Source organism: Callorhinchus milii, unplaced genomic scaffold, assembly GCF_018977255.1.
Source record: "Callorhinchus milii isolate IMCB2004 unplaced genomic scaffold, IMCB_Cmil_1.0 Scaffold6, whole genome shotgun sequence".
NCBI lineage: Eukaryota > Metazoa > Chordata > Chondrichthyes > Chimaeriformes > Callorhinchidae > Callorhinchus > Callorhinchus milii.
This window is the reverse complement of record NW_024704747.1, coordinates 83,152-107,536: the sequence shown is the minus strand read 5'-3', so window position 1 is coordinate 107,536 and position 24,385 is coordinate 83,152. Positions and strand designations below refer to the sequence as shown.

General features: G+C 55.0%; 1 protein-coding gene across 1 annotated transcript in view; it reads left to right on the top strand.

Annotated features, from left to right (window-relative positions):
• The window catches only part of LOC103190408 (tensin-like), a 78,180-nt gene that overhangs the window by 42,111 nt on the left and 11,684 nt on the right, over positions 1–24,385 (top strand). The window contains 11 exon segments of the mRNA XM_007911169.2: positions 318–382; positions 2,702–2,785; positions 2,988–3,100; positions 3,357–3,417; positions 3,514–3,589; positions 4,696–4,825; positions 5,235–5,300; positions 6,583–6,699; positions 16,789–18,324; positions 18,327–18,446; positions 20,776–20,859. Coding sequence (XP_007909360.2) covers positions 318–382; positions 2,702–2,785; positions 2,988–3,100; positions 3,357–3,417; positions 3,514–3,589; positions 4,696–4,825; positions 5,235–5,300; positions 6,583–6,699; positions 16,789–18,324; positions 18,327–18,446; positions 20,776–20,859 — 2,452 coding nt within the window.

The following is a 24,385-nucleotide window of genomic DNA, read 5'->3' as shown; positions in this document are numbered from 1 at the left end:
ATGCTGTGGTTGTGTGTGCGTGAGACACTGTGTGTGCGTGAGACGCTGTGTGTGTGTGTGTGAGACGCTGTGTGTGGGTGTGTGTGACGCTGTGTGTGTGTGTGTGTGAGACGCTGTGTGTGTGTGTGAGACGCTGTGTGGTGTGTGTGAGACGCTGTGTGTGTGTGTGTGAGACGCTGTGTGTGTGTGTGTGTGAGACGCTGTGTGTGAGTGTGTGTGAGACGCTGTGTGTGTGTGTGGGTGTGTGTGAGAGACGCTGTGGATGACGCACTCACTGTGGGACTCACTAAGGACGTTGATGCGATTTTGGTTTCCAGGGTAACCGAGGAAGGATGGGTGTGGTGATCGCTGCTTACATGCACTACAGCAACATCTCAGCCAGGTACCAGGCACCACGCTCCCGCCACGGCCACCGCCACCGCCACGGCCACCGCCACGGCCACCGCCACGGCCACCGCCACAGCTCCCGCCACGGCCACCGCCACGGCCACCGCCACAGCTCCCGCCACGGCCACCGCCACAGCCACCGCCACGGCCACCGCCACAGCTCCCGCCACGGCCACCGCCACGGCCACCGCCACGGCCACCGCCACGGCCATGGCCACGGCCACCGCCACCGCCACAGCCCACCGCCACCGCCACCGCCACGCCACCCCACGCCACCGCCACAGCCCACCGCCACGGCCCACCGCCACAGCCACCGCCACAGCCACAGCCACCGCCACAGCCCACAGCCCACCGCCACAGCCCACCGCCCACGGCCACAGCCCACAGCCACCGCCACAGCCCACAGCCACCGCCACAGCCCACCGCCACAGCCCACAGCCCACAGCCCACCGCCACAGCCACAGCCACAGCCACCGCCACAGCCACCGCACAGACACCGCCACAGACACCGCCACAGCCTCAACCACAGCCACAGCCCACAGCCCACCGCCACAGTCCACCGCCACAGCCACAGCCCACAGCCACCGCCACAGCCTCAGTCATAGCTACAGCCTCAACCACAGCCTCAACCACAGCCTCAGCCACAACCACAGCCTCAGCCTCAGCCACAGCCATAGCTACCACCACAACCACAGCCATAGCTACCGCCACAACCACAGACTGAGCCTCAGCCACGCCCATAGCCCACAGCCATAGCCACAGCCTCAGCCTCAACCAGAACCACAACCTCAGCCTCAGTCACAGCCATAGCTTCAGCCACAGCCACAACCACAGCCACAACCTCAGCCACAGCCAACACTCGCCCCGTCATAGAACACACACCCTGTGGGGCTACCCATTGAATCACTGACATTTAGAACAGAGGCCATTCAGCTCATGGATCCCGCACTGACTCTCAGAGCAAGGTGTCCATGTAATCCCACCGCCCAGCCCTATCCCCACTTCCCTTCAAGCCTCTAATGTCCATAAACCCGTCTATTTGAAACCCACGAGGGACTCTCTCTCTCTCTCCCCACTTTATCTGGTGTTCCACATCCTAACAGCTCTCTGAGTGAAAACATTCTCCCAAGTTCTCCTTTTGCTCCTGTGATTATCTTGTGACTGACGCCCTGTAGCGCAGTGGTTAGTGCGCTCGTCTGGCAAGCGAGCGGACCCAGGTTCGATTCCCGGGTAGGTTGCCTCCACGTGCCTCTGTTTACCTAACAGTAAGTAGGAACCAGTTGTTACTTTTCCAGGGGTAATAATCCCTCCATAAATAATAATAATTTGGTCACTCAATCCATGACTGTTCGTGGAACACTGTTGTGCATAATTGGCTGCTGCATTTCGCCCACAAAATACACAGTCACTACACCTCATAGTGTATTCTGCGAAGCGCTTTGAAACATCTCAACAACATGATAAGGCACTATATCAAATGCAAGAGTTATTATTGTTATTATCAGCTCCAATGAGAACAGAACAATTCCTCATAGCTGAAGCCCCTCCTCATCGCTGGGATCATTCTCCTAAATCTCCTCTACCCACCCCACCCCTAACAACGTTCCTGAAGTGAGCTGCCCACAACTGAACGTAATACTCCAGCCGTGGCCTATAGAGTTTGGTACTAATCCAGCATTACTGCTTTACTTTTGTCCTCGCTGCCTTGTGTATCAAGCCCAGAATACTATTAGCTTTCCCACAGCCTTTTCCACTTGTGCTGCCACTTTCAAGGATCTGCGCTCCTAAGTCCTATTACTCCTCTGCTCCGAGCTATACACCGCCATTCAATTAATACTCCTCACTCTAGTGCTACTGCAGTGTGTGTAATGCATTACTGCAGTGTGTGTAGTGTTACTACAGAGTGTGTAGTGTTACTGCGGAGCGGGTAGTGTTACTGCGGAGCGGGTAGTGTTACTACTGTGGTAGTGAGTGTAAGTGCTCCGGGATGCTATCCGGTTGCTCCCGGCCGTTGCCGTCCTCATCCCGAGCCCCCGAAGGCAGCAGCGTTCGATCGCAGCTCGATACCGCCCCCCAGTGACCAGACAGAGGCTCTGCACATGGTGTCCGGCACCGCGTCTGGAAATGCAAAATATAATCATGGAAACTACACCATCCAACTCCTCGTCTGTGCTGGTGCTCGGGGGGGTGGGGGGGTAACTGGTGGGGGGGTGTTACAGTATATTCCATGAAGCGCTTTGAGACGTGATAAGGCGCTGTATCAAATGCGAGGATTATTATTATTATTATTGGATGTTCCTCATTGTCTCCCAAGTGCGGACCAGGCTCTGGACAGATTCGCCATGAAGAAGTTCTATGAAGATAAAGTGCTGCCGGTCGGGCAGCCCTCCCAGAGGAGGTGAGGCTGGGACTTCCCCTCAGAAGGCTCCAGGGTAGTCATGGCAGTGGCGGAGGGTGCGGGGGGCAGTGGGCAGGTGGTGCGGGGGGACTGGGGGTCAGTCGAGGTATGGTAGTAACAGGGTCTAGTGGTCAGTGAGAGAACACAGTAGCGTGGGGGTGGGCCAGCGCTGGCTGGACACTGACCGCTGTTGTTGCTATAGGTACGTCCATTACTTCAGTGGCCTCCTGACCGGCTCCATTAAGATGAACAACAAACCTCTCTTCCTGCATCATGTCATCATGCACGGCGTACCCAGCTTCGAGTCTCAACACGGTGAGTAATGCCTCTTCCAGCTCTCTCTCCCCCCTTTCTATCCCCCTCCTCCTGTCTCTCTCCCCCTTCTCTATCCCCCTCCTCCTGTCTCTCTCCCCCCTCTCTCTATCCCCCCTCTCTATAATCCCCCTCCTCTCTCTCTCTCTCCCCCCTCTCTCTCCTCTCTCTATCTCTCCCCTTCCCCTCTCTCTGTCCCCTCCTCTCTCTCTCTGTTTGAAGTGTGACTGACTGGATACTGACTGTCCTGTTGCCCCAGGTTGCCGTCCCTTCCTGCGGATTTACCAGGGGATGCAGCCGGTCTACACCTCGGGCATCTAGTGAGTATAACTGCACTCCGCGCTGGTACCAGGGCCTCCCTCAGCCGTTTGCTGGTAACACTAATTCTCTGTCTTTTCCTCTCTGAACCTGGCCAGCACCGTCCCGAGTGACGGTCAGAACAGTGTGTGCATCACCATCGAGCCCGGCCTCATGCTCAAGGGAGATATCCTGGTAAGTGACAGGGAGAGCCCCCCGGGAGGAGGGGGAGAGCAGGCAGGTCAGAGAGCAGGCGGGGAATGTAGAGAGGATGAGGCGGGGAGGTGGAGGCAGATTGTGTGGGTAAATTCAAGAGGGGATGGGGTTCTGGGGACGAGAGTGTGTTAATCTTTTTACTCCTGAATTGTTGCTTCCTGCACAGCGACGGGCCATTGAGCCTGGCCAGACCGTGCTGGTGTTTGTCTCCACGTGAGCCCCCATTCTATTCCTCGCCCCCCTCACCCTCCCCGCTCGCTGTGTAAAGACAGAGGTTCTAACCTCCCCTTTGCATCCTTTTGGGGAATAGTTTAAACGTGAGCCTCTGGTGACCGACTGGTCGACACATTGACATCAGCAGCACTAGTTACCCCCTCGTGACCCTCTGTGATCGTGACTTGATAAGCCCATCTCCCTGGTCACAGCAATGATCACGTTTCCTGTTAACACTCGGCAAATGGGAGAGATTAAGGGATTAGTGTGAGCTGAGTGTAGTTTGCTGGTGATTGAGCAGTTCAGGTGCGAGTACAGTGAGGGAGCTCAGCTCAGCACAGCTGTGTTTATACTATCCCAGGAACCTGCTCCATCAGAGGGCAGGAACTCTACACTTAATCTATTCCCACTGACACCCGCAATCACACGTTCAAAATCCCACATCAGGAACTTTGAGCTCACAATTGAGGCTGATATCTGAACACAGTGCTGGGGCAGCACTGCATAGTCACTGGTGACAGGACATTAAACCACTGCCTGTTCAGGCGGCCGTTAAAGACGCTGTTGGGAAAATGGACGTGGGTTTCTCTCCGCCAGTGTCCTGGCTGACGACAAATCACTCATTCGTCTCTGAGCTGTTTCCTGACATCTTTTGCACACAGCAATGTAACACCGTCAGCCAGTAAATACACAGTGACCAGAGCGGACAGCAAGGCCCTGGGAAACACTGGAGAACGTGTCAATACTACAGGCTTGGCTCACGTTGAAGGATTATTATTTTTATTATTATGGTTACCGGGGAAGGTGGGGGGAGATAACGCTGGGGGAGCGATGGGGAGGAGTGACAGCACCTCTGTGTCCGGCTCTCACAGCTGAAATGCTACCACAAGAAGTTCCGCAGCCCGAGCAGAGATGTGGTGTTCCGGCTGCAGTTCCACACCTGCGCTGTCCACGACCTCGGTCTGGTCTTCGCTAAGGAGGACCTGGACGATGCCTTCAAAGGTAAACATCCCGAGTCAGATTTTCACGCCTCACCTCATCCGCGTGTTGAGGGGCCCTCCACTGACCCTCGATACCTGCTCTTCCCGTTCAACAAACTTGGAGATGCACACCGCAGAATCTGCCCCCCCCTCCTCCCTCGCCCGACCTCCTCCCTCGCCCGACCGCCTCCCTCGCCCGACCCCCTCCCTCGCCCGACCCCCTCCCTCGCCCGACCACCCCTCGCCCGACCTCCCACCCCTCACCCGTCCCCCTCCACCCCTCAAACCCAAGGTGATCTGCCTATCTGTAATGATCTGATCACAGAGTATTTTGGGCTCGGGGGCGGGAGGTTGGGGGGGGTTTCTGGCTTACAGCCTGTCGGGTGATCCATCACTGGGCTCCATGTGTCTAACCTCCCGTCTCCCCTCAGATGACAGATTCCCTGAATACGCCAAAGTGGAGTTTGTCTTCTCGTTTGGCCCAGAGAAGATCCGAGGTGGGTCTGGTGTCCAGGCTGAGGTATTTCTATCAGGGGCACAGTGACCCTTCCACAGCTGTCAGCTGTCACCACGGCTTCCGTTTCCTTCACTTAGCCTTGTGTTTCGTATGCCTTTCCTCTCTAATGCTCTGTCTCTCTCCAGCTCATTCTTCCTCTCCTTTTTTCCTCTCTCTTTCTGCTTACCTCTCTCGATCCCTTTCGCCCTGTCTCTTGTTCCTTCTCTCTCTCTCTTTCTCGTTCCTCTTCTCTTGCTCCCTCTGTCCCCTGTAGAATCGTTCAAAAGGGAACTGGGTAAGCAGCTGAGCAGGACAGATATTAAGGGAAGTGAAGCGAGAGCTGGGAAGTGGGGTTAGTAATAAACAGTAAGATAGGAGCAGCAATGGTCAGGCTCAATATAGGCCGAATGGCCTCGTTCTCCTCTTTACTTCCTTTCCATCTGAACGTTTAAATAAAATCTGTTGCTTAAGTCTTTCATCTCTATGTACATGGCCATTTGCCCCTTCAGTGTGGATTTAGATGAATTTTGGGAGCGGGGGCTGTAAATAGCCTGGTCTGCAATGACGCACAGTCCTCAGATCTGGAGAGATGGGGGTATATATAGGCCTTGGCTTTAACACACAGTGCTGGCGCTCTTTATAGGCCAATAAATCTCCAGCAGCCTGACACTTGGCGCCAGAGGGCCGGGGCCTTGTTGCACGAGGCAGTCAGCACCTGGCTCAGGACACTGTGTCTGGGTTACAGGGCGCCCCGCGGCCATCCTGACACATAGACACCTCACAACTCAGTTAAAACCCTTGGCACAGTTTCTCCTCCGTAGCCCTGGATGTTCTCTCTGTTTGTTGCCTCCCGCCTCGCAGTTAGGAGGCTGTGGGCTTCAGCCCCACTCAGGGCCTTGGAGCTCACAGTCTCTCCAGCACAGGACTGGGGGAGCACTGAATTGTCACAGCTGACACCCTTCAGAGTTCAGGTGAATGGGTTCCTCTGGCGTAGCCAGCACAGACACAACGGCCTTGGATGCTGTAAATTTCTATGTTAAATCGAGGTCCCGTGTGCCTGTTCGGGGAAACAAAGATCCTATAACACTTTTGGGGGAAAAAGCTCTCAATATGGTGGAGGTGGCCAATCTCCCAGGTTAATCAGTGGGTCACCTCATGGTTGCTTGTGGGACATTGTTGTGTGTAAAATGGTGGGATAGGAGATGTGGAGGGCGGGCGGGGGTGGGGGGGGTCACAGTTTAACGGGATGATTCGGTCACTAACGGGTGACAACTCTGGTACAGGTATGGAGCACCTGGAAAATGGACCGAGTGTATCTGTGGACTACAATACGTCAGACCCCCTAATCCGTTGGGATTCGTACGAAAACTTCAATGTCCATCGGGAGGACAGTATGGAAGGTGAGTGGGGGAGGGGGGAGGCGAGGGACAGGGCGAGGATGAGGGAGGGGTGAGGGCGAGGGAGGGGTGAGGCTGAGGGACGGTGCTAGGATGAGGGAGGGGTGAGGGCGAGGCAGGGAAGAACATTACTACGTGCCTGTGTGGATGACTAGGAATTTGAAAGCTGGCTCTCTGGTCCGTGTGTCCGGAGGTTGTGGGTTTGAGCCTGTGGTCGAGGCTGACACTCAGCACTTCATTGTTGGAGACGCTGTACTTTCAGTGAATCTTTAAACCAAACAGTCTGTGGCTGTCTGTTCAGGTGGTAGTTAAAGATCCCACTACGCTATTGGGAAACCAGAAAGCACTTTCCCCCAGGTTTCCAGCTGACAATCCCCCAGGTTAATTGCTTGTCGGCTGCCATTCTTTGCCTACAAACATATGGTTATTACACTCAATGGTAATTATAGCACAAGCTTTGAGCTGTATCCCATATAAAACAATAATAAATTGGTCACTTCAACCCACGGCTGTCTGTGGGACGCTGCTGTGTGCAATTGGCTGCCGCGTTTCACCCACAAATATATAGTCAATTCACTTTACAGTGTATTCTGTGAAGCGCTTTGAGACGTCGAGAAGACGTGATAAGGCGCTGTATCAAATTCAAAGATTATTATTTTCATCAATAAAATTTGGAATATTTTTAAATCCAGTTGTATTCTGGAAGCCATGTTCTTTTTAAGAACTGGAGAAAGAATGGTTTCTAAATTTAGACTAAATTTAAGAATATTCCACAGTTCAGCTCTGCCTGACATGAATAATAATAATCCTGGCATTTAATACAGCGCCTTATAGCGTCTTTGAGACATCTCAAAGCGCTTCACAGGATATACTGTAAAGTAAATTGACTGTGTTTTGTGGCTGAAGGTGAAAAGGTGTGGGGCTGAAGCTGGAGTAAGGGGTGTCACACACACACACACACAGTGCGTGGCGGAACATGTTGGCAGTGTTCTTGGTTCACTTGTTGCTTCTGTTATTTGGAAGAAAAACAAATTAATCGATTATATAAAAAAAACGTAGCACATGGATGTGCAGCTGGAGAAGGCTTGAAGTCTTTCCCTATCCTACAGTCCCGTTCCTAGTCTGAGGAAGGCTGGTATTCCTGTGGGTTTGCCAGAGAGAGAGAGAGAGAGGAGCTGGAGGCTGTAATTAGCCATCCTGTAACACTATAGTCTGCCCTCACTGGGGAGGTCCATCACCCACCCCATCGCTGCTGGTCCTGAGCACCTACACCTCCTGACAGTGTTGTGAGGGGATCAGTGTCTGCAACAGCGACTTCGGGGGGAAAGACTATCAGCTGTGAGTGTGGAGCTTACTGTGTGTGTGTGTGTGTGAGTGTGGAGCTTACTGTGTGTGAGTGTGTGTGAGTGTGGAGCTTACTGTGTGTGTGTGTGTGTGTGTGAGTGTGGAGCTTAGTGTGTGTGTGAGTGTGGAGCTTACTGTGTGTGAGTGTGTGTGAGTGTGGAGCTTACTGTGTGTGAGTGTGGAGCTTACTGTGTGTGAGTGTGTGTGAGTGTGAGTGTGTGTGAGTGTGGAGCTTACTGTGTGTGTGAGTGTGTGTGTGTGAGTGTGGAGTTTACTGTGTGTGTGAGTGTGTGTGTGTGAGTGTGGAGCTTACTGTGTGTGTGAGTGTGGAGCTTACTGTGTGTGAGTGTGTGTGAGTGTGGAGCTTACTGTGTGTGAGTGTGTGTGAGTGTGGAGCTTACTGTGTGTGTGTGTGTGTGTGTGGGTGTGGAGCTTACTGTGTGTGAGTGTGGAGCTTACTGTGTGTGTGTGTGTGTGTGTGGAGCTTACTGTGTGTGTGTGTGTGTGTGTGTGTGAGTGTAGAGCTTACTGTGTGTGGTGGTGTGTGGTGGAGCTTACTGTGTGTGAGTGTGTGTGAGTGTGGAGCTTACTGTGTGTGTGTGTACCTCACTGTGTGTGTGTAACTCACTGTGTGTGAGTGTGTGAGTAAGAAGCTTACTATGAGTGTGTGTAACTCACTGTGTGTGTGTGTGTAACTCACTGTGTGAGTTACACACAGCGCTTTGGGACGTCCTCCTGACGTGAAAGGCACTCTATAAATGGAATCTTGTTGTTGTGTGTGAGTGAGTGTGTGTAACTCACTGTGTGTGAGTGTGAGTGTGTATTGGACTCCTTGACTCAATAGGACAAGAAACACATTACAGAGAGAGAGAGAGGGACCGCGGCGCTGATTCTGATCCCGGGGTTTGTTTACACGTCGCGTTGCCTTATTTGGCCACACAACTGCCTGTGGCATTTTTGGCATAACTGAGCCAGGACTGAGCACCGAGAGGAGGGGAGAGGTCTGGGGGGAGAGACCCTCTCCAGGTCCTCCCAGGCTCCCAGCCCAGCAGCCCCCCAGGCTCACAGCCCCCCAGGCTCACAGCCCCCCAGGCTCACAGCCCCCAGGCTCACAGCCCAGCCCCCAGGCTCACAGCCCCCCAGGCTCACAGCCCCCCAGGCTCACAGCCCCCCAGGCTCACAGCCCCCCAGGCTCACAGCCCCCCAGGCTCACAGCCCCCCAGGCTCACAGCCCCCCAGGCTCACAGCCCCCAGGCTCACAGCTCCCAGCCCCCCAGGCTCACAGCCCCCCAGACTCACAGCCCCCCAGGCTCGCAGCCCCCCAGGCTCGCAGCCCCCCAGGCTCGCAGCCCCCCAGGCTCGCAGCCCCCCAGGCTCACAGCCCCCAGGCTCGCAGCCCCCAGCCCCCCAGGCTCACAGCCCCCAGCCCCCAGGCCCCCAGGCTCGCAGCCCCCAGGCTCACAGCCCCCAGGCTCACAGCCCCCAGGCTCGCAGCCCCCAGCCCCCCAGGCTCGCAGCCCCCAGGCTCACAGCCCCCAGGCTCACATCCCCCGGCCCCCCCAGGCTCACAGCCCCCCAGCCTGGCATTCACACAGCCCTCCTGGGCCACTCCAAGGTACGGGGAGGAGATGATGAGGGACTGTGGGAGGGAGTGTGTGAGAGGGAGGGAGAGAGGGAGGGAGGGAGAGTGGGAGGAAGAGAGTGTGTGGGAGGGAGGGAGAGTGGGAGGGAGAGAGTGTGTGAGAGGGAGGGAGAGTGGGAGGGAGGGGGGACAGAGTGTAAGGAGTGCCTGTGGGATCGGGCTGGTTGCAGCACTGGTCTCCGCTCTGTTTGGCGGTGTCTTGGTATTGTGCTGCAGCACTGTGACAGGACACAGATTACTGTGTGGGTAACGGGCCGCGTGTGCGCGGGGCTGGTCACGGCTGTGCAATCCCACTTCTTACCTTACGTGTTACCCACTTTTGTTTCTGTTTGGGAAGAGTATTACTTTATTCTCTTTGGCTTGTTGCGCGCATACCCCCACTCTCGCCCGCCTTCCTGCTGCTGCCCTGAGTGTTTTGCTGCCGGGGATGTCCTCCCCACGTGAAAGGCGCTATATCCGAACAAAATAAATAACTGTTAATGCTGGGTTATGTGTCCTTTCAGATTCTTTAAGAGAATACTAATAATAATCCTTGCGTTGGATGTAGCGCCTTAATCACTATAAGTCATTGAGAAGTCATAGTATGATGCAGCAGGGAATAGTGGGAGAGAGTGAGGAGTGGGGAGACTCGTGTGGAGTATAAGCAGTCTCAGTTGGAGAGGGAGGGAGGGGGAGAGGGGGAGTATACTGTATAATCTATGTCAATGCTCATCCCCATCCCAATATGCTGATGATTGCTGCTTGTGGGGGTGCTGCTGGAGTGGGTTTGTCTCCATAACATTCACTTTGTTTCTGCTTCATCTCACTCTGTGAAAGACCTTGTGTGTGGGAGTTGTCGGGAAGTTTCAAGACCCGTCTTTGAGGTTAGAGCACTGTGTAAATACGAGTTGTTCCAAAGCGCTTTCAAGTGCTTTCTTTGGGGTGAATGGTTGTGAAGATCTTTGAGAGATTTCTTTGGGATGAAAGGTGGTTTATGTTCACCTACAAAACAAGTAGTCAATATAGTTTTGCAGTGAAGCCCTTTCAGATTTCCTCCCGTTGTGAAAGGCTCTGTCCTGTGTCACCCTGACACAGTGGTAACACTCTCACCTCTGAGTTCAGAAGGTTGTGGGTTCAAGCCCCACATCAGGACTTGGAATCACATAATCAGTGCAAGATGTATGTTGGATTGTCGGAGGTGCTGTCCTTCTGACGGTAAACCAAGGTCCTGTCTTGTCTGCCTGTTCAGGTGGATGTTAAAGATCCTGCAGCGTTATTCGAATAGAGAAAGGAGTTTCTCTCCCCCGGTGTCCTGGTCAACATTCCCCCAAATAAAATTGGTCACTCACTTCATGGCTGTTTGTGGGGCATGATATTGCTGTGAGCAGCATTGGCCCCCAAAATACAGTCAATCCACTTTACAATATTCTGTGAAGAGCTTCCTGAGAAATCTCAATGACATGATGAGGTGCTATATTAAACGGAAGGATTATTATTATTGAATGTGAGTTGTTGTGCAGTCTGCTTTCAGCTCTCTGGGGTTTGCTTGGTTACAGGGCTGTATGCGAGCGGGTTACAGGGCTGTATGAATGGCAGACTCTGCGGAGTTCAAGCCAGTGACCTTCCTTGTGCTGCACGTACTCCCACATTGCTGCCAGACACAGCCCAGAGCCCACAAACACCGCCAGATAATGCTGAGATCAGGAAACATTGCTCCCCACACAGGGCACTGAGAATGTGGACACACAGCCCAGGTGGCCTTCAAGGCAAAATGGATCGGCAAATTTAGAAGGGAGATGGATAGAGACTTGAGAAGGAAAGGGGAGATGAGGGGGTGTGGGGGAAAAAAGCAGGGAAATGGGGTTAAGAAGTCTACCATCAAGGTAGATTTTCTCTGCAGAGTGCGTGATCTCGTGTACATTTCTGAGCTAATTTTAGGACCTCCCTATTGTTGGGGTGACGCAGGCTACAGAACGGAAGTGTTTATAAACAGTTCAAAGGACGAGAGCGGTCGACAGTGACTCTGGGCCTAGTCCCTGGTGCCTCTGCCTGACATCTGCAGACAATTTAACCTCATCCTCGTGTGTAATGCCTTCAGCATGTGCTGTGATTTAATGCCAGTCTATTTCAGGACAGTTGGACAGTGTTGAGACTGTCTATGAGCCAATCCTTTATGCACTGTGTCAATGGGCAGTGAGCTCAGTAAACAGCTCAGAAACTGGCCACCGTCTACAACAACTACAATAACAACGGGGGAATGGAATACTAATAATAATCCTTGAATTTGATATAGCGCCTTATCACATCATTGAGACATCTCACAGTGCTTCACAGGATATACTGTAAACTAATTTGACTGTGTATTTTGTGGGTGAAACACAGCAGCCAGTGGCGCACAGCAGTGTCCCCACAACCAGCCATGGAGTGAGTGACCGATTTTATTTGGGGGATTGTTGGCCAGGACACCGGGAGAGAGAGAGAAACTCCTTTCTCTTTACAAATAGCGCCACAGGATCTTTAACGTCCACCTGAACAGGCAGATGGGACCTTGGTTTAACGTCTCATCCAAATACGGGCACCTTCCGCCCCCCCCCACCCCCAGGGCGGCATTCAGCATCAGCTGAGACTAAGTGATTCCAAGAACTGACGTGGCTTGACCAACCTTCTGACTCAGAGGCGAGAGTATTAACATTGTTGGCCACAAACTGGAGTTGAGACAGAGTCTGTCACCTCTTCTCAAAGGATATTAGCTGGAGGCTGAAGGAGGAGGGATATTAAAGGGTGCATGTATGCGGGGGGGGGAGCGGGAATAGACTGGGGGCTCATGTGGAGACAAACCCCACTACGTAGTTGAACGTCGCAAGACATTTTGCACACAGCAAGGTCCCACAAGCAGCTGCGCGGTGACGGAGCGGTTAATCTGGGGGATTGTCGGCCAGGACATGGGCAGAGAGAATCTCGCTTTTCCAATAGCCTCACGGGATGGTTAACGTCCACCTGAATGGGCACAGACGGGACCAGTGACTCAGGGTTAGAATAAAAACTATACCAATCTACTTGGTGCTGGATTCACTGCAAGTGTAGCCCTGAGGGTAGGGTGGCAAAGCCCTCGCTCCTTCAAATCCCCCCCCCCCCATTGCTCTCTCTGACCCTCTGCTGCTCACTCTCCCTCACCCTCCCTAGCCCTCCCTCCCTCACTTCCCTCCGTCTCTCTCACCCTCCCTCACCCTCCCTCGCTCCCTGCTCTGTCCCCGATGCCCAGTCGGTGTGTGCTCAGGCCAGTCGGTGTGTGCTCAGGCCAGCGGTGTGTGCTCAGGCCAGCGGTGTGTGCTCAGGCCAGCGGTGTGTGCTCAGGCCAGTCGGTGTGTGCTCAGGCCAGCGGTGTGTGCTCAGGCCAGCGGTGTGTGCTCAGGCCAGTCGGTGTGTGCTCAGGCCAGCGGTGTGTGCTCAGGCCAGCGGTGTGTGCTCAGGCCAGCGGCGTGTGCTCAGGCCAGCGGCGTGTGCTCAGGCCAGCGGCGTGTGCTCAGGCCAGCGGCGTGTGCTCAGGCCAGTCGGCGTGTGCTCAGGCCAGTCGGCGTGTGCTCAGGCCAGTCGGCGTGTCGGTGTGTGCTCAGGCCGTCGGTGTGTGCTCAGGCCGTCGGTGTGTGCTCAGGCCAGTCGGTGTGTGCTCAGGCCAGCGGTGTGTGCTCAGGCCAGCGGTGTGTGCTCAGGCCAGCGGTGTGTGCTCAGGCCAGCGGTGTGTGCTCAGGCCAGCGGTGTGTGCTCAGGCCAGTCGGTGTGTGCTCAGGCCAGTCGGTGTGTGCTCAGGCCAGTCGGTGTGTGCTCAGGCCAGTCGGTGTGTGCTCAGGCCAGTCGGTGTGTGCTCAGGCCAGTCGGTGTGTGCTCAGGCCAGCGGTGTGTGCTCAGGCCAGTCGGTGTGTGCTCAGGCCAGTCGGTGTGTGCTCAGGCCAGTCGGTGTGTGCTCAGGCCAGTCGGTGTGTGCTCAGGCCAGCGGTGTGTGCTCAGGCCAGTCGGTGTGTGCTCAGGCCAGCGGTGTGTGCTCAGGCCAGCGGTGTGTGCTCAGGCCAGTCGGCGTGTGCTCAGGCCAGTCGGCGTGTGCTCAGGCCAGCGGTGTGTGCTCAGGCCAGCGGTGTGTGCTCAGGCCAGTCGGCGTGTGCTCAGGCCAGTCGGTGTGTGCTCAGGCCAGTCGGTGTGTGCTCAGGCCAGCGGTGTGCTTCCATGGTGCTGGTGTTGTTGTGTTTTGGCTGCTCTCCTGCTTTGCTGCCTCCTGTTTCCCCGGATTAAATTCCAGAGCTCTGACTCACACCGTCTGCTCCCAACAAGAAGAAGGGAAAAAGAGTTAAACTTCACATTCTAAACAACTTCATTCCCCACTCATTTTCCTGTATGACAGCAACTGGAAACTTCATGTCAGCTCAGTCTCTGGCTGTCTGTGTGCCTTCTCTGTGTCGCTCTCTCTCACCTTCTCTGTCACTCTCTTTCTCTCACTGTCTGTGTCTCTCTCTCACTGTCTCTGTGTCACTCTCTCTCACTGTCTGTGTCACTCTCTCTCTAACTGTCTCGGTCTGTGTTTGTGTCTCTTTCTCACTGTCTGTGTCTCCCTCTTAAGGTTTCAGTGTCTCTCTGTGTCCGTCTTTCTTTCTCTTTCTCCATCTCTCTGTGTCACTCTGTGTCTGTCTGTCTGTCTGTTGCTGTGCTTTTCTCACTCTCAGTGTCTGTTTCTCTCTTGTCAGCCTTTGCTTTTCTCTCTCTCTCTCCTCTCTATCTCTCTCTCTCTCTCTCCTCTCTATCTCTCTCTCTCTCTCTCCCGTGGCTGCGTTCCATCACCGGACTGCATTGTGGACATCGGAAAAAACAGTTCACATGTTCCACCCTCTCCCCCCCCCCTCCCCCCCCCCCCCCCCCCCCCCCTCCCCCTGCCCTGTATCCTTCACGCTCCAGCTTGGACTCCAGGGGTGTTGATGTCATTCCAGAAAGCATAACGCTGAGCCGTGAGGTGCGGATTGTTAGAAGCAGCCTTTACCCTCTGTGCACTCCCTCTCTCTCTCTCTCTGCCTCTCTCACACACAGTCAGTCCCCTGTCTCTCTCTCTCTCTCTCTCACTCCCCCCCTCCCTCTCTCTGTCTGTCACACTCTCTTCCTCTCACCCTTGCTCTCACCCTCTCTTTCTCTCCCTTGAACGTTTGGATCCCTGAGCTCCTCCGAGCCGGAGCTGCTGAGCACACAGCGCTTCTGGCTCTCCGCTCTCGTGTCGGAAGCTGATCGAGGAGCAGTGAGGGAGGTAGGGCTCTACAGTGAGGGGAAAGGTGTGAGCACTGGGGAAGGGGGAGGCTGGAGCACTGGGGAAGGGGGAGGCTGGAGCACTGGGGAAGGGGGAGGCTGGAGCATTGGGGAAGGGGGAGGCTGGAGCACTGGGGAAGGGGGGGGGGGGGGGGGGGGGGGGGGGGGGGAGGCTGGAGCACTGGGGAAGGGGGAGGCTGGAGCATTGGGGAAGGGGGAGGCTGGAGCATTGGGGAAGGGGAGGCTGGAGCACTGGGGAAGGGGGAGGCTGGAGCATTGGGGAAGGGGAGGCTGGAGCATTGGGGAAGGGGGAGGCTGGAGCATTGGGGAAGGGGAGGCTGGAGCACTGGGGAAGGGGGAGGCTGGAGCATTGGGGAAGGGGGAGGCTGGAGCATTGGGGAAGGGGGAGGCTGGAGCACTGGGGAAGGGGGAGGCTGGAGCATTGGGGAAGGGGGAGGCTGGAGCATTGGGGAAGGGGGAGGCTGGAGCACTGGGGAAGGGGGAGGCTGGAGCACTGGGGAAGGGGGAGGCTGGAGCATTGGGGAAGGGGGAGGCTGGAGCACTGGGGAAGGGGGAGGCTGACACAGCAGAGGGTGAGCTGTCAGTGTGAGAGGGGAGGTGGGGGGCGGTGAGGGGGTCGCTGACAGAGAAGTGGGTGCTGTTGTAGCGGTGGGGAGGGATGTCTCGGTGGGGGAGTTGGTGAGAGCTGTTTGATGGTAGAATATGTTGATGAATTACTTTCCTGTGGCAGTAACCTCAGTGATCGCTGGTGCTGGACAGGTAACTCGATGCTCTCCTGCGCTGCTTTAGTCGCTTGTCCTCTCGCTCGTGGGGTCAGTGGATGTTGAGCTCACAATTCAGACTGATGGATGAGACCTTAAACCGAGGTCCTGTCTATGCCTTTTAAGGTCAGTTTAAAGTCTCATCCCGCATTCCCTGTTGGAGTTTATCCCGATGTCCTGACCAGATTAATCACTCGTTTACACATCAGCTATTTGCAACATTTTTGTTTATGAAACAGTCACTGAATGTATAAAATGTATAAAAGCATCAATACCACACGCCTCTGTTTATTAACAGTAAGTAAGAACCTGGTTGTTAGTCGATTGGTGGATCTCTTTTCTGGGGGTAATAACTCCTCCACACCCCCAAAAAAATTGGATCACTTCAATCCACGGCTGTTTGTGGGGACACTGCTGTGCGCAATTGGCTGCGGGTTTCACCCACAAAATATACAGTCAATTCGCTTTACAGTGCACCCTATGAAGAGCTTTGAGACGTGTAAGGATATTATTATAATATAAACTCACAACTAGGAATCCCCTTGTGCCCCAGTGCCTCTCTACCTTTCTGATCTCCTCACACTCTGCTCAGCTGCCTGGGGTTTGCTGCATGTCCCCAGACCCCTCCCTCAGCACCACCAACCATGGCTTCACATTCCACACCCTAACCTGTAATGCCCTGCCTCCACCCCTCCATCTCCTTCCTCCACCACTACCCACTGCCTCCGCTCGGCTGGCCTCCAGCCTCCTGCATGTCCCTCGTGTCCTCCGTTCCACCATCGGTGGCCACTACGCCCTGAAACTCTGGAACACTCTTCCTCTATCCTTCCGCCTTGCCCCTTCCTGCCCCATCTTCAGATCACACCTGAAGACCATCCTCTTCGACCATGTCTATGGTCACTTCCCCCTCCCCCTGGCTCGGTGTCAGGCTGCCCTGTATGAAGGGCACTGTAAGAAAGCTGTTGTTAAAGGTGATTCTCACCACCAGCTGGCACAGCAGGGTGCCCCCCCTACCACCCCCAGCGAGTCCACCCTCAGCCACCCATCTCTCTCCTGTCTCCTCAGGTGTGATTCACACCCAGGGCCCACTCGACGGCAGTCTGTACGCCAAGGTCAAGAAGAAGAACTCGACTGATGGAAGCTTGGGCACTGGCATTGGCAACGGCATTGGGAACGGCACCGCCCTCTCCGCCATCGCCAGCAGCACTGCCCTCCCCGAGATCGCCAACGGCAGCTCACTCTGCGGAATCGCCAACGGCAGCGCTCTCTCCGGCGTTCCCAACCACATCGAGCACACGCTATCAGTGAGCAGCGACTCCGGCAACTCCACAGCCTCGACCAAGACCGAGGAGCAGTCGGCAGCCGCGGCCCAGGGCATCACTCCGGAGGAGAAGCAGGAGCTCGAGCGGCTGCTCTGTGGCTTCGGTCTCGCCAACGAGCGGCAGATGCACAACATGGCTGCCAGTGGGGGGTGCGGGGCGGGAGGCCGGCAGGTGCTGGTGCCCGCCCTGGTCCACGTGAACGGTGAAGGAGCCCTAGCACTCGGCGCCGAGAGGGAGACCGACATCCTGGACGATGATCTGCCCAACCAGGACCTGAACAATGTGGACGGTCTCTCTTGCCTGACCAGCCCCAGCCACACAGCCCAGCACGGCCTGCTCACCACCCTCCACACAGACTACCCCAAGCCACTGCCCAGGCACCACAGCCTGAGCCAACTGGAGCAGCGCCAGGGAGAGGACATCAGGCCCTCACTGCCCACTGCTCACCTGGCCTGCACTCTGCCCAGCTGGCAGCCACAGCCCCAGCTGGAGCTCTCCTACCCCCCGGGGCACAACGCCATGTACCGCTCCCAGTCCTTCAGCGGCCCGCAGAGCAGCCAGTGCCAGGCTGGTGCTCGCCTGCCCCAGACCCCTGCACGCAGCACCAGCAGCCGAGAGGCCGTGCAGCGGGGGCTGGGCACCTGGCAACAGCAGGCCCCCCCGGGAAGGGCTCGATCCCCCTCACAGCAACCGGAGGCGACCCTGGAGATAGCCATGCCCTCCCTCAGGACACAAAGCCCCCACCACAGCGCCTCGGAATCACAGCTCCAGAGCCACAGCATCCCGGAGTTCCCCCGTATGGCCTCCCAGCAGGAGATTGAGCAGTCCATCGAGGCCCTCAATATGCTGATGCTGGACCTGGAACCGTCCATATGCCTGCCGCCCGGGGGGGTCTCAGCACCGGAGAGCAGACCAGGCCGCTCGGACCCCTGGCAGCCCCCACTCAGTGCCCACGCTCTCGGCCTCCAACACAGGCTGACTAATGGCTTCTCTGCCACTCCAGGAGCTGGCACATACACTGTGCCCAGTCACCGTGCTCCAGCCAGCACCGAGCCAGCAGCCACCTACAGCGGGGGCAGAGCGCTGGCACAGCCGGCCTGGGGCAGGGACCCCTGTACTGAGCGCCAGCCCAGCCCTGGGCAGCCACACAACCTCTCTACAGCTACTCCCTCCACCAGCTGCCCACCAGAGCCTCTGCCCAGACCGCCGTCAACAGCTCCTCATCCCCAATCCCCCTACCCGTCTCCTACCCCTCCCTCACACCCGCCACCCAGCCTATGCCCATCTTAGCCCCGGGCACGTACCACCAGCCCGTCAAGTCTGCCAGCTTCGACAGTGCCGGCAGGACCCCCGAGGACGAGCTGTTCAATTGGGAGGGGCTGGTCGCTCAACGTGTGGCAGGTAACTACCTGCTCGCTCTCCATCTCTGTCTCTCTCTCCATCTGCCTCTCTCCCTCCATCTCCGTCTCTCCATCTCCCCCTCTCTCACCCCCTCCTTCTCGATCTCTCCCTCTCCTACTCTCCATCTTGCTCTCTCCTCTCTCTCTCTCTCTCTCTCAGTGGGTGTCTGAGTGTCAGACTGTCTGATTGTGGTGTTTGTGAGCAGTGAAATGGTCTATATGGGGATTGGCTGAAATCTGGGCTATGTTGAGACCTCACTGACAGCGATTGCTATTGGAAATTAGTTGTTGGATGACGAGGCAGTGATGCCCCTCTTCCCCCCCCCCCCCACAGCACAGCTCCCCACAGCACAGCCAGAAGATCTTACACTGGCATACAGCAGTCATAAAGAAGATCACAGAGAGGTTAGACCGAGCCTTTGACCTCTCTGATCTCATCCTTCTGCACTCCCTGCCTTCACCCTTTCCCAATTCCAGCATCAAACAGTTTCTCAAATGTCGCCTTCAACCCCCTCCACACCCACTTCCTAGTGATCCCATTCCCAGCTGGCGATTCCCCCTCAATGGAAATTCTTCCTGGTTTCTGTATTGACAGAGGAGAGAAGACAGTGAGGCTGATCCCAGTGTTAGAGACAGAGGGGACAGTGAGGCTGATCCCAGTGTTAGAGACAGAGGGGACAGTGAGGCTGATCCCAGTGTTAGAGACAGAGGAGACAGTGAGGCTGATCCCAGTGTTAGAGACAGAGGAGACAGTGAGGCTGATCCCAGTGTTAGAGACAGAGGAGACAGTGAGGCTGATCCCAGTGTGAGAGACAGAGGAGACAGTGAGGCTGATCCCAGTGTTAGAGACAGAGGAGACAGTGAGGCTGATCCCAGTGTTAGAGACAGAGGAGACAGTGAGGCTGATCCCAGTGTTAGTGACAGAGGAGACAGTGAGGCTGATCCCAGTGTTAGAGACAGAGGAGACAGTGAAGCTGATCCCAGTGTTAGAGACAGAGGGGACAGTGAAGCTGATCCCAGTGTTAGAGACAGAGGGGACAGTGAGGCTGATCCCAGTGTTAGAGACAGAGGGGACAGTGAGGCTGATCCCAGTGTTAGAGACAGAGGAGACAGTGAGGCTGATCCCAGTGTTAGAGACAGAGGGGACAGTGAGGCTGATCCCAGTGTTAGAGACAGAGCAGAGGAGATAATGTAATGATTCATTCCCTTCTGTCTGGATTTTAAAATATCCTGAGACACAGGAGCTGTGCAGCAGCAGACAGCGGGAATGTTCCCCTGTATCCCAGCTTGTACCTCACACACAGGAGCCGTCACTGAGACACACAGGAGCCGTACAGCACTGAACGGGAGGGAATTGTTCCATGGGGGACTGTGCAGGGAGTCTGGCCTGGACACAGTCAGCTTGTTTGTGTAAAAATCTCAGCCAGACCCTTGTGGCGGAACAATCTCCTGTTGTGTTTAATAGTAGCTCTGGAATCAAATTAGTAAATATTGTACTTCATCCTGTTTCTGACACGGAAATGTTTCCAGACCCAGAGCGAGAGGGCTCGAGTCTGTGTGGAGAAACAGACACCCGCCCCCCCCCCCCACCCCGAACTCTTAAAGGTAAAAAGCCTCAATCTCCACAAAATACACAGTCAATTTATTTTACAGTATATCCTGTGAAGCGCTTTGAGACTTCAAATGGTGTGATAAAGCTCTCTATCAAATGCAAGGATTATTATTATTATTGTAAATTGAGACTATAGAAACCTGCAATCTTACAGCACAGCTGTAGGACATTTGGCCATCAGGTTTGTGCCTACACATTCAGTCGCAAACACACACACTGTTTTACCTTCTTTCTCATTCCCTTTTAAACGCTGTAACATGTTGTGCTTCTATCAGTGGTTTTGTTCAGCTGTTCCATGTTTTTAAGCCACTGTGGAAACAGTCCGGCACTGTTAGATACACCCAGGCAGCAGGATAAGTGGGCAAAGGGGCAGTGGGGTGAGGGGCAAGTATACGATAGATGCCAGGAAGTGCTTCTTGCAGAATCAACAGCTCAGAACAGGGTGACACAAAGGGTGGTCGAGGCCGGGGAGTTGAGACTCGTTTGAGAAACAGCTCGATGCTGTGATGGGGTGAAAGTGGGGCAGAGGTGAGATCGAATAGACCAGAGGTTTGTCAAAGCTCCAAGCTCTCTGCTCTGATCTTGTGCACAGTGAGTAAACCTGCTTCCAACCATGGCTCGCTCCATCCTTCATTACTTGCCTCTGATCCCCGCTTCCTGCCCTCACCTCTTTGCCTGGACCTCTCTCTCCATGACCTCCTGTTGCCTCTCCTCCTAGAGTACAACGCCAGGATCTCCAGTCTCAGCAGCTGTGGGAGCCCTGCTCCAACCTTCCACCGCCAGAGGTCTCTCTCTTTCTCCGGTTTGTTCCTCCCTTCTCTTCCTCTCTGTGTGGCCGGCTTCCTCTGCATGCCTCCTCCTCCCGCCTCTCTTCTCTTCTTTCCCCTTCATTGTTTCTGCTTCATGCTCCCGGAGGTGGGGTGGGGAGCAGTGGGTTTGCTCGGTGGGTGATGAGATCCAGGTTGTTTGCTTTGGGTTATTATTGACTTACAGTGTTCATATCAGAAACTTTGTGTCACTGTGTGTATCACTGTGTGTGTGTGCGTGTGTGTCACTATGTGTGTGTAAAACATTCCTCTGACTCAACCCTTCACGCGGCTGAAACTCTGGTCCACGCCTTTATCACCTCAAGGCCGGACTATGGGAACTCTCTCCTCGTCGGCCTTCCCGGCCCTCCCTCCACACTGCAGGTCATTCAGAACTCTGCAGCTCGTGTACTGTCCCGCACCAGACACCGCGACCACATCACTCCCACCCTCACCCTCACTCCCACCCTCACTCCCACCTTCACCCTCGCCCTCACCTTCACCCTCGCCCTCCCCCTCACCCTCGCTCCCCTCCACTGGCTCCCCATCCCCCAGAGGATCGAATTCAAGATCCTCATCCTCACCTACAAGGCCATTCACGGCCTCGCTCCCTCCTACCTCTCTGACCTACTATCCCCCTACCTACCTGCCCGTACCCTCCGTCCCTCCGGCTCCGGTCTGCTCCACATTCCCCGCCCCAACCGCCCGACCATCAGTGGCCTTCAGCCTCTCAGCCCCGAGGCTCTGGAACTCCATCCCCAGTGCCTTCGCCGCTTCCTCCCTTTCCTCCTTCAAGGCCGGTCTCAAGACCTTTCTCTTCGACCTTCAGCCTTCAGCTCTCCTCTCGACTCTCTACCCCCTCCTCGCTCCCTCCCTTCCCTTCCCTCACCCTGACCATTTCCCCCCAATGCTCGGGTCCCGACCCAACTGTCCAGCGCCTTGAGACGTCCTCCCGACGTGAAAGGCACTCTATAAATGAAATCTTGTTGTTGTTGTATGTGTGTGTGAAGGTTGTTTAAGTGTAGAGTTGAGTTGTTGGCCTATCACTGTGAAGCATCTGGAGGTGCCAGGCTTTGGCTGAGCATGTGCTAGGTCTTGTGTTGTATGTCTATCACCTTGACTAGTCAATGAGAGAGAGCAGAGTGCGAGAGAGAAAACAGAAGAGAATGAGAAAGTGAGTTAAAGAACGTGTGAGAGAAACAGAGTGAACAATTGAGAGAGAGAGAGAAGGAACTTTAGAGAGCACAATTGGTAGAGGGTGCAAGAGAGATCGAGAGAGAATGATCAAGAGAGAGTGTACAATCGAGAGAGCAGTTGAGAGAAAGAGCGCAGTTGAGAGGAGAGCGATTGTGAGAATGAGAGGTTGACAAGAGGAGAGTGATTGTGAGAGAGCAATGAAGGGAAAGTGAACAAGAGACAGAAAGCAATGACATGAGAGAGCGAGAGCGACGGATACCAAGAAAACAACAACAGCCAGAGAGAGTGTGAGAGAGTACTAGCAAGAAGGAGCAAAAGCAAGAGGGAACAAAAGCAAGAGAGAATGATAGTAAGAGAGAGTGAGAGAGAATGATAACGAGAGAGAGAATGTGGTGTAGCTTACACAGCGAGAAGTCGCTGGCTCAAACCCGGGTCTGTGCTGAGTTTGCTGGCCTCAGCCAAGCTGAACGGGAAAGCTAAACTGAGCCAGGCTCTCCAAGGTTAGGGAGGGGGAAACCAGCCAGGATTCCTGTCCCGGAGTCCATCTAGAATACCCTCAACTGGTTGTGTCTGTGTGCAGCCACCAGGAAAGCTCAGGCCCAGGACTGTGATAGTCTCTACAGTCTGCAGTCAATCAGTGCCGCGGCCCAATGGGCTTGAAATTGGCCAAAGCTTACACATGGGCTGGGCACAGGGTTAGAGCGGGGCACAGAGGCCTGAACTAGAGCCCAGAAAACTATACACATCACTTTATAAAATGGGAAAGAGAGAGAACGAAGGAGAGAGAGAGAGGGAGGGAGAGGGTGGCTGAGAAGAGGAATGTGAGCACAGATTGGCTGACATTTCTGCCTTTGTTGCTGGTGGGCCCACGTTTCACTTTGCTGATTATCACAGTTTACAGCACACACTTGTTCAGCACAGCGGAGGATTGCATTTTAATTATCTGTGAAAAGTGCATTGAATTAAACGGCCTCCTCAGGGCAGTGTGTGTCACTGAGCTCACACTGCACCATCACTCCCAGCTCACTGACTACAACACAACATGTCAGCACTTTATACTCATTAAACTCACACTGCCAGGAGTCCTGCCAACAAGGAGAGAGGGGAAGGAGAGCGAGAGAGAGAGAGAGACAGCAAGAGAGAGGAACAGGGGAGAGAGAGGGGGAGAGGATCAGGATATACACAGAGAGGCAGCCACACAGAGAGAGAGAGAGAGAGGAAACAGAAAGAGGAGAGGAACAGAGAGTGAGAGGAGCAGAGAAAGTGAGCGAGGGACAAACGGAGAGAGATAATAGCAGAGCAGGTAATGGTGCGAATGGAATGGCTGAGTCAGGAACAACAACAACAAGATTCCATTTATAGAGCGCCCTTCACGTTGGGAGGACGTCCCAAAGCGCTGTACAGTTGGGTCAGGACCCGAGCATTGGGGGAAAATGGTCAGGGTGAGGGGAGGGAAGGGAGGGAGCGAGGAGGGGGGAAATGGTCAGGGTGAGGGGAAGGAAGGGAGGGAGCGAGGAGGGGTAAATGGTCAGGGTGAGGGGAGGGGAGGGAAGGCAGGGAGTGAGGAGGGGGGAAATGGTCAGGGTGAGGGGAGGTAAGGGAGGGAGCGAGGAGGGGGTAGAGAGTCGAGAGGGGAGCTGAAGGCGCGGTCAAAGAGAAAGACCGGCCTTGAAGGAGGAAAGGGAGGAGGCGGCGAAGGCACTGGGGGATAGAGCAGGAAGGTGTGGTGGGGGGGATTCCTGGCAGTGCTGATCCACTCCCACACTGGGCGTTATGGGACGTCAGCCTTCCCAACAAGACATGGAGTGAAGAGCCTCCCCCATCCCAGTATCTGACATTCCACAGTCTCTCCAGAGAGGCCAGGAATGCTGGCCGGAGCTTCCTCCCGCTATTTATTCCATGCAGGATTTATACCAGCTCGTAAATGTTATTCCTGAGCATTCTGTGTGGCGATAGCTGTTTAGTCAGTTTATCACATCACACACTCTTCGCTCCAAAATGTGTTCTCACCTTTCCCTGCAGACACAGCTGATAGACAGAGACTAGACAGACACACACACACACAGAGCCAGCAAAACAGAGACAGCTAGAGAGGCAGACAGAGTCAGACACACAAGGCATTCACGCACAGACAGACAGCTAGATAGACTGACGGACATTAACCCATAGACTGCTGGCAGTCTGGAACAGATATCACGTGAAACCCCACAACACTGGATCCCAGTGTCTTGAATCATTAATTGTTCCTGTGTGTGTGTGTTGTAGAGAACAGCTTGTGTCGGCCTGGCTCAGCGGTAGCACTTTCTCTTCTGAGTTCAGAAGGTT